Consider the following 17,187-nt stretch of genomic DNA (forward strand, 5'->3'; position numbering starts at 1 on the left):
TACTCGTAACAGTCACGTGTCCACCCCCCCATTATATATACTCGTAACAGTCACGTGTCCATCCCCCCATTATATATACTCGTAACAGTCACGTGTCCATCCCCCTCATTATATATACTCGTAACAGTCACGTGTCCATCCCCCCATTATATATACTCGTAACAGTCACGTGTCCATCCCCCCATTATATATACTCGTAACAGTCACGTGTCCATCCCCCCATTATATATACTCGTAACAGTCACGTGTCCATCCCCCCATTATATATACTCGTAACAGTCACGTGTCCATCCCCCCATTATATATACTCGTAACAGTCACGTGTCCATCCCCCCCATTATATATACTCGCAACAGTCACGTGTCCCCCCCCCATTATATATACTCGTAACAGTCACGTGTCCACCCCCCCATTATATATACTCGCAACAGTCACGTGTCCCATCCCCCCATTATATATACTCGCAACAGTCACGTGTCCATCCCCCCATTATATATACTTGGAACAGTCACGTGTCCCCCCCCCCCATTATATATACTCGCAACAGTCACGTGTCCCCCCCCCATTATATATACTCGTAACAGTCACGTGTCCATCCCCCCATTATATATACTTGGAACAGTCACGTGTCCCCCCCCCCATTATATATACTCGCAACAGTCACGTGTCCATCCCCCCCATTATATATACTCGTAACAGTCACGTGTCCATCCCCCCATTATATATACTCGTAACAGTCACGTGTCCCCCCCCCCATTATATATACTCGCAACAGTCACGTGTCCCCCCCCCATTATATATACTCGTAACAGTCACGTGTCCCCCCCCCCCATTATATATACTCGCAACAGTCACGTATCCATCCCCCCATTATATATACTCGTAACAGTCACGTGTCCATCCCCCCATTATATATACTCGTAACAGTCACGTGTCCCCCCCCCCATTATATATACTCGCAACAGTCACGTGTCCATCCCCCCATTATATATACTCGCAACAGTCACGTGTCCATCCCCCCATTATATATACTCGTAACAGTCACGTGTCCATCCCCCCATTATATATACTCGTAACAGTCACGTGTCTACCCCCCCATTATATATACTCGTAACAGTCACGTGTCCATCCCCCCATTATATATACTCGTAACAGTCACGTGTCCATCCCCCCATTATATATACTCGTAACAGTCACGTGTCCCCCCCCCCCATTATATATACTCGTAACAGTCACGTGTCCATCCCCCCATTATATATACTCGCAACAGTCACGTGTCCATCCCCCCATTATATATACTCGCAACAGTCACGTGTCCATCCCCCCATTATATATACTCGTAACAGTCACGTGTCCCCCCCCCCATTATATATACTCGTAACAGTCACGTGTCCATCCCCCCATTATATATACTCGTAACAGTCACGTGTCCCCCCCCCCATTATATATACTCGCAACAGTCACGTGTCCATCCCCCCATTATATATACTCGTAACAGTCACGTGTCCATCCCCCCATTATATATACTCGTAACAGTCACGTATCCATCCCCCCATTATATATACTCGTAACAGTCACGTGTCCATCCCCCCATTATATATACTCGTAACAGTCACGTGTCCATCCCCCCATTATATATACTCGCAACAGTCACGTGTCCCCCCCCCCCCATTATATATACTCGCAACAGTCACGTGTCCATCCCCCCATTATATATACTCGCAACAGTCACGTGTCCCCTCCCCCCATTATATATACTCGTAACAGTCACGTGTCCCCCCCCCCATTATATATACTCGTAACAGTCACGTGTCCATCCCCCCATTATATATACTCGTAACAGTCACGTGTCCATCCCCCCATTATATATACTCGTAACAGTCACGTGTCCATCCCCCCATTATATATACTCGTAACAGTCACGTGTCCCCCCCCCCATTATATATACTCGCAACAGTCACGTGTCCATCCCCCCCATTATATATACTCGTAACAGTCACGTGTCCCCCCCCCCATTATATATACTCGTAACAGTCACGTGTCCATCCCCCCCATTATATATACTCGTAACAGTCACGTGTCCCCCCCCCCATTATATATACTCGCAACAGTCACGTGTCCATCCCCCCATTATATATACTCGCAACAGTCACGTGTCCCATCCCCCCATTATATATACTCGTAACAGTCACGTGTCCCCCCCCCCATTATATATACTCGCAACAGTCACGTGTCCATCCCCCCATTATATATACTCGTAACAGTCACGTGTCCCCCCCCCCATTATATATACTCGTAACAGTCACGTGTCCATCCCCCCATTATATATACTCGTAACAGTCACGTGTCCCCCCCCCCATTATATATACTCGCAACAGTCACGTGTCCATCCCCCATTATATATACTCGTAACAGTCACGTGTCCATCCCCCCATTATATATACTCGTAACAGTCACGTATCCATCCCCCCATTATATATACTCGTAACAGTCACGTGTCCATCCCCCCATTATATATACTCGTAACAGTCACGTGTCCATCCCCCCATTATATATACTCGCAACAGTCACGTGTCCCCCCCCCCCCATTATATATACTCGCAACAGTCACGTGTCCATCCCCCCATTATATATACTCGCAACAGTCACGTGTCCCCTCCCCCCATTATATATACTCGTAACAGTCACGTGTCCCCCCCCCCATTATATATACTCGTAACAGTCACGTGTCCATCCCCCCATTATATATACTCGTAACAGTCACGTGTCCATCCCCCCATTATATATACTCGTAACAGTCACGTGTCCATCCCCCCATTATATATACTCGCAACAGTCACGTGTCCATCCCCCCATTATATATACTCGCAACAGTCACGTGTCCATCCCCCCATTATATATACTCGTAACAGTCACGTGTCCATCCCCCCATTATATATACTCGTAACAGTCACGTGTCCATCCCCCCCATTATATATACTCGTAACAGTCACGTGTCCATCCCCCCATTATATATACTCGCAACAGTCACGTGTCCATCCCCCATTATATATACTCGTAACAGTCACGTGTCCATCCCCCCATTATATATACTCGCAACAGTCACGTGTCCATCCCCCCATTATATATACTCGCAACAGTCACGTGTCCATCCCCCCATTATATATACTCGCAACAGTCACGTGTCCATCCCCCCATTATATATACTCGTAACAGTCACGTGTCCACCCCCCCATTATATATACTCGCAACAGTCACGTGTCCCCCCCCCCATTATATATACTCGCAACAGTCACGTGTCCCCCCCCCCATTATATATACTCGTAACAGTCACGTGTCCATCCCCCCATTATATATACTTGGAACAGTCACGTGTCCCCCCCCCCATTATATATACTCGCAACAGTCACGTGTCCATCCCCCCATTATATATACTCGTAACAGTCACGTGTCCATCCCCCCATTATATATACTCGTAACAGTCACGTGTCCCCCCCCCCCATTATATATACTCGCAACAGTCACGTGTCCCCCCCCCATTATATATACTCGTAACAGTCACGTGTCCCCCCCCCCCATTATATATACTCGCAACAGTCACGTATCCATCCCCCCATTATATATACTCGTAACAGTCACGTGTCCATCCCCCCATTATATATACTCGTAACAGTCACGTGTCCCCCCCCCCATTATATATACTCGCAACAGTCACGTGTCCATCCCCCCATTATATATACTCGCAACAGTCACGTGTCCATCCCCCCATTATATATACTCGTAACAGTCACGTGTCCATCCCCCCATTATATATACTCGTAACAGTCACGTGTCCATCCCCCCATTATATATACTCGCAACAGTCACGTGTCCATCCCCCCATTATATATACTCGTAACAGTCACGTGTCCCCCCCCCCATTATATATACTCGTAACAGTCACGTGTCCATCCCCCCATTATATATACTCGTAACAGTCACGTGTCCCCCCCCCCATTATATATACTCGTAACAGTCACGTGTCCATCCCCCCATTATATATACTCGTAACAGTCACGTGTCCATCCCCCCATTATATATACTCGTAACAGTCACGTGTCCATCCCCCCATTATATATACTCGCAACAGTCACGTGTCCATCCCCCCATTATATATACTCGTAACAGTCACGTGTCCATCCCCCCATTATATATACTCGCAACAGTCACGTGTCCATCCCCCCCATTATATATACTCGTAACAGTCACGTGTCCATCCCCCCCATTATATATACTCGTAACAGTCACGTGTCCATCCCCCCATTATATATACTCGTAACAGTCACGTGTCCATCCCCCCATTATATATACTCGTAACAGTCACGTGTCCATCCCCCCATTATATATACTCGTAACAGTCACGTGTCCATCCCCCCCATTATATATACTCGTAACAGTCACGTGTCCATCCCCCCATTATATATACTCGCAACAGTCACGTGTCCATCCCCCCATTATATATACTCGTAACAGTCACGTGTCCATCCCCCCATTATATATACTCGCAACAGTCACGTGTCCATCCCCCCATTATATATACTCGCAACAGTCACGTGTCCCCCCCCCATTATATATACTCGCAACAGTCACGTGTCCCCCCCCATTATATATACTCGTAACAGTCACGTGTCCATCCCCCCATTATATATACTCGTAACAGTCACGTGTCCATCCCCCCATTATATATACTCGTAACAGTCACGTGTCCATCCCCCCATTATATATACTCGTAACAGTCACGTGTCCCCCCCCCCCATTATATATACTCGCAACAGTCACGTGTCCATCCCCCCATTATATATACTCGTAACAGTCACGTGTCCATCCCCCCATTATATATACTCGTAACAGTCACGTGTCCATCCCCCCATTATATATACTCGTAACAGTCACGTGTCCCCCCCCATTATATATACTCGTAACAGTCACGTGTCCCCCCCCCCATTATATATACTCGCAACAGTCACGTGTCCATCCCCCCATTATATATACTCGTAACAGTCACGTGTCCCCCCCCCATTATATATACTTGTAACAGTCACGTGTCCATCCCCCCATTATATATACTCGTAACAGTCACGTGTCCATCCCCCCCATTATATATACTCGCAACAGTCACGTGTCCCCCCCCATTATATATACTCGTAACAGTCACGTGTCCATCCCCCCCATTATATATACTCGTAACAGTCACGTGTCCATCCCCCCATTATATATACTCGTAACAGTCACGTGTCCATCCCCCCATTATATATACTCGCAACAGTCACGTGTCCATCCCCCCATTATATATACTCGCAACAGTCACGTGTCCATCCCCCCATTATATATACTCGCAACAGTCACGTGTCCATCCCCCCATTATATATACTCGCAACAGTCACGTGTCCATCCCCCCATTATATATACTCGTAACAGTCACGTGTCCATCCCCCCCATTATATATACTCGCAACAGTCACGTGTCCATCCCCCCCATTATATATACTCGCAACAGTCACGTGTCCATCCCCCCCATTATATATACTCGCAACAGTCACGTGTCCATCCCCCCCATTATATATACTTGTAACAGTCACGTGTCCATCCCCCCATTATATATACTTGTAACAGTCACGTGTCCATCCCCCCATTATATATACTCGCAACAGTCACGTGTCCATCCCCCCCATTATATATACTCGCAACAGTCACGTGTCCATCCCCCCATTATATATACTCGCAACAGTCACGTTTCCCCCCCCCCCTCCCCCATTATATATACTCATAACAGTCACGTGTCCATCCCCCCATTATATATACTCGTAACAGTCACGTGTCCATCCCCCCATTATATATACCTGTAACAGTCACGTGTCCATCCCCCCATTATATATACTCGTAACAGTCACGTGTCCCCCCCCCCCATTATATATACTCGTAACAGTCACGTGTCCATCCCCCCATTATATATACTCGTAACAGTCACGTGTCCATCCCCCCATTATATATACTCGTAACAGTCACGTGTCCATCCCCCCCATTATATATACTCATGACAGTCACGTGTCCATCCCCCCATTATATACGCTCGCAACAGTCACGCATCTCCTCCCCCCCCCCCCCCCCCATTAATATATACCAGAACAGTCACGTCCCCCCCCACCATTATATATACTTGGAACAGTCACGTGTCCCCCCCCATTATATATACTTGTAACAGTCACGTGTCCATCCCCCCATTGTATATACTTGGAACAGTCACATGTCCATCCCCCCATTATATATACTTGGAACAGTCACGTGTCCATCCCCCCATTATATACGCTCGCAACAGTCACGTGTCCCCCCATGTTATATTATGTAATGATAGTCTCCCGTGCCTCCCACTTTTATATAGAGTCTTAATAATCATACAGTATGTTATTCACCATTATATAGTAGTAATACTTGCTGTGCTGTCCCCGTTATATAGTAATAATAGTCGCCGTGCTGTCCACTGTTATATAGCAGTAATACTCGCCGTGCTGTCCCCGTTATATAGTAATAATAGTCGCCGTGCTGTCCCCGGTTATATAGCAGTAATATTCGCCGTGCTGTCCCCGTTATATAGTAATAATACTCGCCGTGCTGTCCACTGTTATATAGCAGTAATACTCGCCGTGCTGTCCCCGTTATATAGTAATAATAGTCGCCGTGCTGTCCCCGGTTATATAGTAATAATACTCGCCGTGCTGTCCCCTGTTATATAGCAGTAATACTCGCCGTGCTGTCCCCGTTATATAGTAATAATACTCGCCGTGCTGTCCCCTGTTATATAGCAGTAATACTCGCCGTGCTGTCCCCGTTATATAGTAATAATACTCGCCGTGCTGTCCCCTGTTATATAGCAGTAATACTCGCCGTGCTGTCCCCGTTATATAGTAATAATACTCGCCGTGCTGTCCCCTGTTATATAGCAGTAATACTCGCCGTGCTGTCCCCGTTATATAGTAATAATACTCGCCGTGCTGTCCCCTGTTATATAGCAGTAATACTCGCCGTGCTGTCCCCGTTATATAGTAATAATACTCGCCGTGCTGTCCCCTGTTATATAGCAGTAATACTCGCCGTGCTGTCCCCGTTATATAGTAATAATACTCGCCGTGCTGTCCCCTGTTATATAGTAATAATAGTCGCCGTGCTGTCCCCTGTTATATAGCAGTAATACTCGCCATGCTGTCCCCGTTATATAGTAATAATACTCGCCGTGCTGTCCCCGTTATATAGTAATAATACTCGCCGTGCTGTCCCCTGTTATATAGTAATAATAGTCGCCGTGCTGTCCCCTGTTATATAGTAATAATAGTCGCCGTGCTGTCCCCTGTTATATAGTAATAATACTCGCCGTGCTGTCCCCGTTATATAGTAATAATACTCGCCGTGCTGTCCCCTGTTACATAGTAATAATAGTCGCCGTGCTGTTCCTCTGTCCACAGAGTATGTTCGAGGTGCTGACGTCGGAGGCTTCGTACCTGCGCTCGCTGAACGTGCTGACTGAGCATTTCCTGGAGTCTCGGGAGTTAGAGGATTCGCTGATTATCCGTGAGAAGAAAATCCTGTTCTCCAATATCCTCAAAGTGAAGGAGGTCAGCGAGAGGTATGAGGCACAATATTATATACACTGACTGGTGGTGACCGCACACCATTATACAAATCGACTGATAGTGACCGCACACCATTATACACACCGACTGATAGTGACCGCACACCATTATACACACCGACTGATAGTGATGCACACCATTATACACACTGACTGCTAGTGACTGCACACCATTATACACACTGACTGATAGTGACCGCACACCATTATACACACTGACTGATAGTGACCGCACACCATTATACAAACCGACTGATAGTGACCGCACACCATTATACACACCGACTGATAGTGATGCACACCATTATACACACTGACTGCTAGTGACTGCACACCATTATACACACTGACTGATAGTGACCGCACACCATTATACACACTGATAGTGACCGCACACCATTATACACACTGACTGATAGTGACCGCACACCATTATACACACTGACTGATAGTGACCGCACACCATTATTCACACTGACTGATAGTGACCGCACACCATTATACACTACGACTGATAGTGACCGCACACCATTATACACACTGACTGATAGTGACCGCACACCATTATACACACCGACTGATAGTGACCGCACACCATTATACACACTGACTGATAGTGACCGCACACCATTATACACACTGATAGTGACCGCACACCATTATACACACCGACTGATAGTGACTGCACACCATTATACACACTGACTGCTAGTGACTGCACACCATTATACACACTGACTGATAGTGACCGCACACCATTATACACACTGACTGATAGTGACCGCACACCATTATACACTACGACTGATAGTGACCGCACACCATTATACACTACGACTGATAGTGACCGCACACCATTATACACACCGACTGATAGTGACCGCACACCATTATACACACTGACTGATAGTGACCGCACACCATTATACACACTGATAGTGACCGCACACCATTATACACACCGACTGATAGTGACTGCACACCATTATACACACTGACTGCTAGTGACTGCACACCATTATACACACTGACTGATAGTGACCGCACACCATTATACACACTGACTGATAGTGACCGCACACCATTATACACACTGACTGATAGTGACCGCACACCATTATACACACCGACTGATAGTGATGCACACCATTATACACACTGACTGCTAGTGACTGCACACCATTATACACACTGACTGATAGTGACCGCACACCATTATTCACACTGACTGATAGTGACCGCACACCATTATACACGCTGACTGATAGTGACCGCACACCATTATTCACACTGACTGATAGTGACTGCACACCATTATTCACACTGACTGATAGTGACCGCACACCATTATACACATGGATAGTGACCGCACACCATTATACACACTGACTGATAGCGACCGCACACCATTATACACACCGACTGATAGTGACCGCACACCATTATACACACTGATAGTGACCGCACACCATTATACACACTCACTGATAGTGACCGTACACCATTATACACACAGACTTATGGTGACCGCACACTATTAAACACACTGACTGATAGTGACCGCACACCATTATTCACACTGACTGATAGTGACCGCACACCATTATACACACTGACTGATAGTGACCGCACACCATTATACACACGGACTGATAGTGACCGCACACCATTATACACACGGACTGATAGTGACCGCACACCATTATACACACGGACTGATAGTGACCGCACACCATTATACACAATGACTGATAGTGACCGCACACCATTATACACACTGATAGTGACCGCACACTATTATACACACTGACTGATAGTGACCGCACACCATTATACACACTGACTGGTAGTGACCGCACACCATTATACACTCTGACCGATAGTGACCACACCATTATACACACTGATAGTGACCGCACACCATTATACGCACTGACGAATAGTGACCGCACACCATTATACGCACTGACTGATAGTGACCGCACACCGTTATACATACTGACTGCTAGTGACCGCACACCATTATACACATTGATAGTGACTGTACACCATTATACACACTGACTGATGGTGACCGCACACCATTATACACACTGACTGGTAGTGACCGCACACAATTATATACACTGACTGATGGTGATGCACACCATTATACACACTGACCGCATACGATTATATACACTGACACACACCATTATATACACTGACTGATAGTGACCGCACACCATTATTCACACTGACTGATAGTGATGCACACCATTATATACACACTGACTGATAGTGACCGCACACCATTATACACACTGACTGATGGTGACCGCACACCATTATACACACTGACTGGTAGTGACCGCACACCATTATACACACTGACTGATAGTGACCGCACACCATTATGCACACTGACTGATAGTGACCGCACACCATTTTACATACTGATAGTGACCGCACACCATTATACACAGACTGCTTGTGACCACACACCATTATACACACTGACTGATAGTGACCGCACACCATTATACACACTGACCGCACAACATTATACACACTGACTGATAGTGACTGCACACCACTGTACACACTGATAGTGACCGCACACCATTAGACACGCTGACTGATGGTGACACACATCATTATACACGCTGACTGATGGTGACACACACCATTATACACACTGACTGATAGTGACCGCACACCATTATACACACTGACTGATAGTGACCGCACACCATTATACACACTGACTGGTAGTGACCGCACACCATTATACACTCTGACTGATAGTGACCACACCATTATACACACTGATAGTGACCGCACACCATTATACGCACTGACGAATAGTGACCGCACACCATTATACGCACTGACTGATAGTGACCGCACACCGTTATACATACTGACTGCTAGTGACCGCACACCATTATACACATTGATAGTGACTGTACACCATTATACACACTGACTGATGGTGACCGCACACCATTATACACACTGACTGGTAGTGACCGCACACAATTATATACACTGACTGATGGTGATGCACACCATTATACACACTGACCGCATACGATTATATACACTGACACACACCATTATATACACTGACTGATAGTGACCGCACACCATTATTCACACTGACTGATAGTGATGCACACCATTATATACACACTGACTGATAGTGACCGCACACCATTATACACACTGACTGATGGTGACCGCACACCATTATACACACTGACTGGTAGTGACCGCACACCATTATACACACTGACTGATAGTGACCACACACCATTTTACACACTGATAGTGACCGCACACCATTATACACAGACTGCTTGTGACCACACACCATTATACACACTGACTGATAGTGACCGCACACCATTATACACACTGACCGCACAACATTATACACACTGACTGATAGTGACTGCACACCACTGTACACACTGATAGTGACCGCACACCATTAGACACGCTGACTGATGGTGACACACATCATTATACACGCTGACTGATGGTGACACACACCATTATACACACTGACTGATAGTGACCGCACACCATTATACACACTGACTGATAGTGACCGCACACCATTATACACACTGACTGATAGTGACCGCACACCATTATACACACCGACCGCACACAATTATACACACTGACCGCACACCATTGTATACACTGACTGATGGTGACCGCACACCATTATACACACTGACTGATGGTGACCGCACACCATTATACACACTGACTGCTAGTGTCCGCACACCATTATACACACAGACTGCTAGTGACCGCACACCATTATACACACTGACCGCACACCATTATACACACAGAGCTAGTGACCGCACACCATTATACACATTGACTGATAGTGACCGCACACCATATTACACACTGATAGTGACCACACACCATTATACACAGACTGCTTGTGACCGCACACCATTATACACACTGACTGATAGTGACCGCACACCATTATACACACTGACTGATAGTGACCGCACACCATTATACACACTGACTGCTAGTGACCGCACACCATTATAAACACTGACTGATGGTGACACACACCATTATACACGCTGACTGATGGTGACACACACCATTATACACGCTGACTGATGGTGACACACACCATTATACACACTGACTGATAGTGACTGCACACCATTATACACACTAATAGTGACCGCACATCATTATACACACTGACTGATAGTGACCGCACACCATTATACACACTGACTGCTAGTGACCGCACACCATTATACACACTGACTGCTAGTGACCGCACACCGTTATACACACTGACTGATAGTGACCGCACACCGTTATACACACTGACTGATAGTGACCGCACACCATTATTCACACTGACTGATAGTGACCGCACACCATTATTCACACTGACTGATAGTGACCGCACGTTATTATACGCACTGACTAATAGTGACCGCACACCATTATACACACTGACTGATAGTGACCGCACACCATTATACACACTGACTGATAGTGACTGCACACCATTATACACACTGATTGATAGTGACTGCACACCATTATACACACTGACTGGTAGTGACCGCACACCATTATAAACACTGACTGATGGTGACACACACCATTATACACGCTGACTGATGGTGACACACACCATTATACACGCTGACTGATGGTGACACACACCATTATACACACTGACTGATAGTGACCGCACACCATTATACACACTGACTGATAGTGACCGCACACCATTATACACACTGACTGATAGTGACCGAACACCATTATAAACACTGACTGATGGTGACACACACCATTATACACGCTGACTGATGGTGACACACACCATTATACACGCTGACTGATGGTGACACACACCATTATACACACTGACTGATAGTGACTGCACACCATTATACACACTAATAGTGACCGCACATCATTATACACACTGACTGATAGTGACCGCACACCATTATACACACTGACTGATAGTGACTGCACACCGTTATACACATTGATAGTGACTGTACACCATTATACACACTGACTGATGGTGACCGCACACCATTATACACACTGACTGGTAGTGACCGCACACAATTATATACACTGACTGATGGTGATGCACACCATTATACACACTGACCGCACACGATTATATACACTGACACACACCATTATATACACTGACTGATAGTGACGGCACACCATTATTCACACTGACTGATAGTGATGCACACCATTATATACACACTGACTGATAGTGACCGCACACCATTATACACACTGACTGATGGTGACCGCACACCATTATACACACTGACTGGTAGTGACCGCACACCATTATACACACTGACTGATAGTGACCGCACACCATTATGCACACTGATAGTGACCGCACACCATTATACACACTGACTGATAGTGACCGCACACAATTTTACACACTGATAGTGACCGCACACCATTATACACAGACTGCTTGTGACCGCACACCATTATACACACTGACTGATAGTGACCGCACACCATTATACACACTGACCGCACAACATTATACACACTGACTGATAGTGACTGCACACCACTGTACACACTGATAGTGACCGCACACCATTAGACACGCTGACTGATGGTGACACACATCATTATACACGCTGACTGATGGTGACACACACCATTATACACACTGACTGATGGTGACACACACCATTATACACACTGACTGATAGTGACCGCACACCATTATACACACTGACTGATAGTGACCGCACACCATTATACACAGTGACTGATAGTGACCGCACACTATTATACACACAGACTGCTAGTGTCCGCACACCATTATACACACTGACTGCACACCATTATACACACAGACTGCTAGTGACCGCACACCATTATACACACTGACTGATAGTGACCGCACACCATATTACACACTGATAGTGACCGCACACCATTATACACAGACTGCTTTTGACCGCACACCATTATACACACTGACTGATAGTGACCGCACACCATTATACACACTGACCGCACACCATTATACACACTGACTGCTAGTGACCGCACACCATTAACTGCTAGTGACCGCACACCATTATACACAGACTGCTAGTGACCGCACACCATTATACACAGACTGCTAGTGACCGCACACCATTATACACAGACTGCTAGTGACCGCATACCATTATACACACTGACTGATAGTGACCGCACACCATTAACGCACTGACTTATGGTGACCGCACACCATTATACACACTGACTGCTAGTGACCGCACACCATTAACTGCTAGTGACCGCACACCATTATACACAGACTGCTAGTGACCGCACACCACTATACACAGACTGCTAGTGACCGCACACCATTTTACACAGACTGCTAGTGACCGCACACCATTATACACAGACTGCTAGTGACCGCACACCATTATACACACTGACTGATAGTGACCGCACACCATTAACGCACTGACTTATGGTGACCGCACACCATTATACACACTGACTGATAGTGACTGCACACCGTTATACACACTGACTGAAAGTGACCGCACACCGTTATACACACTGACTGAAAGTGACCGCACACCATTATACACACTGGGGGTCATTCCGAGTTGTTCGCTCGCAAGCTGCTTTTAGCAGCTCTGCACACGCTAAGCCGCCGCCTACTGGGAGTGAATCTTAGCATATCAAAATTGCGAACGAAAGATTAGCAGAATTGCGAATAGACACTTCTTAGCAGTTTCTGAGTAGCTCCAGACTTACTCGGCATCTGCGATCAGTTCAGTGCTTGTCGTTCCTGGTTTGACGTCACAAACACACCCAGCGTTCGCCCAGACACTCCTCCGTTTCTCCAGCCACTCCCGCGTTTTTCCCAGAAACGGTAGCGTTTTTTCACACACTCCCATAAAACGGCCTGTTTCCGCCCAGAAACACCCACTTCCTGTCAATCACATTACGATCACCAGAACGAAGAAAAAACCTCGTAATGCCGTGAGTAAAATTCCTAACTGCATAGCAAATTTACTTGGCGCAGTCGCACTGCGGACATTGCGCATGCGCATTAGCGACTAATCGCTCCGTTGCGAGAAAAAAATACAGAGCGAACAACTCCGAATGACCCCCACTGACTGGTAGTGACCGCACACCATTATACACACTGACTGAAAGTGACCGCACACCATTATGCACACTGACTGCTAGTGACCGCACACCATTATACACACTGACTGCTAGTGACCGCACACCATTAACTGCTAGTGACCGCACACCATTATACACAGACTGCTAGTGACCGCACACCATTATACACAGACTGCTAGTGACCGCACACCATTATACACAGACTGCTAGTGACCGCACACCATTATACACAGACTGCTAGTGACCGCACACCATTATACACAGACTGCTAGTGACCGCACACCATTATACACACTGACTGATAGTGACTGCACACCATTATGCACACTGACTGCTAGTGACCGCACACCATTATACACACTGACCGCACACCATTATACACACAGACTGCTAGTGACCGCATACCATTATACACACTGACCGCACACCATTATACAGTAATGGATTCCTGCGTTGTGTAATATGACTCTGAGATGTCAGTCATGATGCCGGGTTTCTGTGCAGGTTTCTCATGGACTTGGAGTCACGTGTAGATGAAGATATCCTTATATCCGATGTCTGTGATATCATCTATCACCACGCTGTGCATCACTTCTCTGTCTACATAGATTATGTGAGGAACCAGCTCTACCAGGAGAAGACGTACAGCGAGCTCATGTGAGGACAAAATGGCTGCCGCCTGCACACTACACCCCCAATGCCTGCCCTCACACGCACTACACCCCCACTGCCTGCCCTCACACACACTACACCCCCACTGCCTGCCCTCACCCACACTACACCCCCACTGCCTGCCCTCACACACACTACACCCCCACTGCCTGCCCTCACACACACACTACACCCCCACTGCCTGCCCTCACACACACACTACACCCCCACTGCCTGCCCTCACACACACACTACACCCCCACTGCCTGCCCTCACACACACACTACACCCCCACTGCCTGCCCTCACACACGCACTACACCCCCACTGCCTGCCCACACACACACTACACCCCCACTGCCTGCCCACACACACACTACACCCCCACTGCCTGCCCTCACCCACACTACACCCCCACTGCCTGCCCTCACACACACACTACACCCCCACTGCCTGCCCTCACACACGCACTACACCCCCACTGCCTGCCCTCACACACACTACACCCCCACTGCCTGCCCTCACACACACACTACACCCCCACTGCCTGCCCTCACCCACACACTACACCCCCACTGCCTGCCCTCACACACACACTACACCCCCACTGCCTGCCCTCACACACGCACTACACCCCCACTGCCTGCCCGCACACACACTACACCCCCACTGCCTGCCCTCACACACACACTACACCCCCACTGCCTGCCCTCACCCACACACTACACCCCCACTACCTGCCCTCACCCACACACTACACCCCCACTACCTGCCCTCACCCACACACTACACCCCCACTGCCTGCCCTCACACGCACTACACCCCCACTGCCTGCCCTCACCCACACACTACACCCCCACTACCTGCCCTCACACGCACTACACCCCCACTGCCTGCCCTCACCCCCCCACTGCCTGCCCACACACACACACTACACCCCCACTACCTGCCCTCACACACTACACCCCCACTGCCTGCCCTCACACGCACTACACCCCCACTGCCTGCCCTCACACACACTACACCCCCACTGCCTGCCCTCACACCCCCCACTGCCTGCCCTCACACACACACTACACCCCCACTACCTGCCCTCACACACACTACACCCCCACTGCCTGCCCTCACCCACACACTACACCCCCACTGCCTGCCCTCACCCACACACTACACCCCCACTACCTGCCCTCACACACACTACACCCCCACTGCCTGCCCTCACACCCCCCCACTGCCTGCCCTCACACACACACACTACACCCCCACTGCCTGCCCTCACACACACACTACACCCCCACTGCCTGCCCTCACACACCCCCACTGCCTGCCCTCACACACCCCCACTGCCTGCCCTCACACACACACTACACCCCCACTGCCTGCCCTCACACACACACTACACCCCCACTGCCTGCCCTCACACACCCCCACTGCCTGCCCTCACACACACACTACACCCCCACTGCCTGCCCTCACACACACACTACACCCCCACTGCCTGCCCTCACCCACACTACACCCCCACTGCCTGCCCTCACCCACACTACACCCCCACTGCCTGCCCTCACCCACACACTACACCCCCACTGCCTGCCCTCACCCACACACTACACCCCCACTGCCTGCCCTCACACACACTACACCCCCACTGCCTGCCCTCACCCACACTACACCCCCACTG

General features: G+C 48.1%; 1 protein-coding gene across 3 annotated transcripts in view; it reads left to right on the top strand.

The window, feature by feature from the left end:
* LOC134935897 (rho guanine nucleotide exchange factor 15-like) overlaps positions 1–17,187 on the top strand; it is a 73,081-nt gene that overhangs the window by 34,461 nt on the left and 21,433 nt on the right. For all 3 annotated transcript variants that reach the window (XM_063930748.1, XM_063930749.1, XM_063930750.1), the window contains 2 exons: positions 7,496–7,656; positions 15,361–15,513. In XM_063930748.1, coding sequence (XP_063786818.1) covers positions 7,496–7,656; positions 15,361–15,513 — 314 coding nt within the window. The remainder of the gene's footprint in view (positions 1–7,495; positions 7,657–15,360; positions 15,514–17,187) is intronic.

Source organism: Pseudophryne corroboree, chromosome 6, assembly GCF_028390025.1.
Source record: "Pseudophryne corroboree isolate aPseCor3 chromosome 6, aPseCor3.hap2, whole genome shotgun sequence".
Lineage (NCBI taxonomy): Eukaryota > Metazoa > Chordata > Amphibia > Anura > Myobatrachidae > Pseudophryne > Pseudophryne corroboree.